Source organism: Halyomorpha halys, unplaced genomic scaffold (genome assembly GCF_000696795.3).
Source record: "Halyomorpha halys isolate HHAL.00 unplaced genomic scaffold, Hhal_1.1 Scaffold1506.1, whole genome shotgun sequence".
Classification (NCBI taxonomy): domain Eukaryota; kingdom Metazoa; phylum Arthropoda; class Insecta; order Hemiptera; family Pentatomidae; genus Halyomorpha; species Halyomorpha halys.
The window spans coordinates 4953-7256 of record NW_027106948.1 but is presented as its reverse complement, the minus strand read 5'-3'; the positions used below and the strand labels follow the sequence as shown (position 1 = coordinate 7256).

General features: G+C 35.7%; 1 protein-coding gene across 1 annotated transcript in view; it reads left to right on the top strand.

The window, feature by feature from the left end:
* Positions 1-1698, top strand: part of LOC136795264 (uncharacterized) — a gene marked incomplete at its 3' end in the record, with an annotated part of 39094 nt that extends 37396 nt beyond the window's left edge. Inside the window, 1 exon segment of the mRNA XM_067045231.1 lies at positions 1593-1698. Coding sequence (XP_066901332.1) covers positions 1593-1698 — 106 coding nt within the window.
* Between the last annotated feature and the right edge of the window lie 606 nt (positions 1699-2304).

Sequence of the window (2304 nt, the reverse complement as noted above, 5' to 3'; positions counted from 1 at the left end):
CGGATGCTCTGAATGATGACCAGAAGAACGTGGAAATGGTCTTAGTTTTCTTAAAAAGGAATGGCGTTTTGAATAAGATTTAAACCAGAAAATCTGTTATACGTAATAAAAAATACCAAAAGAAGTAATTATTTAAATTTTTTTTCGAAATTATTTAAAGAGATAAATAAAGTGAAATAGAATTATAAATATAAATGAAACAGAATTATGAAGCTCGAAACATGGGCGTTGATGATCTCAGGATCTTACGCCCTAAAGCCCCAGACAACAACAACAACAACAACAGTTAGTCGAAGTACTACATTTCACACTATTTAAGAGATCACATCAAACATAATAGAAGGTCTTAAACTTGAAGGATTATTCCCCCTCCATCATAGAACTATTTAATTGAAGGTATTACGGAAAGTTGAAACTATGTTAAGCAAGTAATTTTGAACGTTTTTGTTATGTGTTATTAGAAAGACACAGATTTCTGCTAGTTAAAGCAAAACTAATGAAGGCTTAGCAAAATAACATGAAGAAACTTGAAATTCCCAAACCTCTTTAAAATCAATGTCAAGAATAAGCAAAGGACCGATGTACAACTTGTCACCATCTAGTTAAATACTTTTTTTTTAATAAAGCATCTTTTATTACTGATTATTATTATTATTATTATTATTACTTATTATTATTATTATGGCACTACACTGCCTGCAAGAACCCAGGCCTCCTCCACAACAAAGCCTCCTCTACCCGGTCTCTTGCTTTCTCCTTCCATCTGCCAACCTTGAACAGCTTCAAATCCTCCTCCACATCGTCCAGCCATCTGATCGGGGGGCGTCCTCTTTTCCGCTTTCCTTTTGGTTTGTCATAAACCAACTTTTTAGGTATCCTTTCATCGGGCACCCTCTCAACGTGTCCTAACCATCTTGATCTTGCACTTTTAATTGACGCCACGATGCTGGGTTCTCCGTACAAATTTATCAGTTCCTCATTCCTTCTTCTTCTTCTTCTAACTCCTTTCTCCGAGACTCCTCCCCGTATCCTTCTCAATATCTTTCTCTCCCAGGAGTTGAGCATCTGTTCTGCTTTTCTTGTTTCTCCCCCATAGATCACTACTGGTCTTAGCTCTAAAATTCAGTATTTTCTGCAGTGAGGAATAAAATCTATTTCCTGTTGCTATCCTGGCATCTATTCCGCTCTCTACTTTGTTGTCGGTTATAAACAGGCTTCCCATGTACTTAAACTGGTTTACAGAACTGAAACTGTGGTCTCTGAACATCACTTTGCTATTCCCATTTCCCGGTGACCCGTATTATATATATCGAGGGTACATTTTAGTTTTTAGAAACTCTGTGAACTGATATGTAGTTGCAATCACCAAATAAGAGCTATTTCTTTGTTAAACCAGCTATGTACTTTATCCGGGAAAACAGATAAACCTGGCACACGATAAGAATTTAACCGGCCCGATCATTTTCAGCTGGCCTTGTAGTCGATGAGCCTGCTGATATCGCCGGAATTTTCTGTTAGGACTCGTAATCCTGAAACATCCTATGTATATGAGAATAATCAATGAATATATAATTTCTGTTTAATATTTTCAGACGGAGAAGTATTGGACGACCCAGACTCCGGTACCTGTCCCACCTCCATTGCTGACTCATCTCCTACCACCGAACCACCAGACCGTCAGGTTACCACCACAAGGCAGTCAGTATATCATTATTATTGTCATTATAGTTTATTGTACTATGTTAATCGTTATTATCTTTCTTTGTAGTTCTTTTTATTGATTATTGTATGAAGATTTCCATAAGGATATAATTGATGCTAAGGTAAAAATACCTTTTGCATGATATCGTAAAGTGAATTAAATTTTCATTCATCATTTCTTATATTTTTTTATTTGTAAACACTTGGAAGACACTCATTACATCTAATAAGGACGTTTTGGGACTCTCACCCCAACATCATTAGTTATATCTTTTAATATCACATTTTCTGTTCTTCTTATTAGTCTTACATTATTAGCCTAAATATATTGTTATCAATTATATAAGAAAAATTAATATTTAAAATCCAAAAATAATTATATATAAGAATATCTAAACACTAATATCTTATATATTTACTTGAAAAAAAATTTTTTTTTTATTAAATCAATAATTTGTCTTCACTTCTAGGGGGGCAGTTACCACTCCCCCCCCCCCTATGCTCCCCGTATATGCCCATGGTCACAGATGCTCCCCCTAAAACCAGTTTGCCACTAACTTCCCAGCAAGGGCCGCTGGTTTCCACCAAAATTCGTAGCTCGCC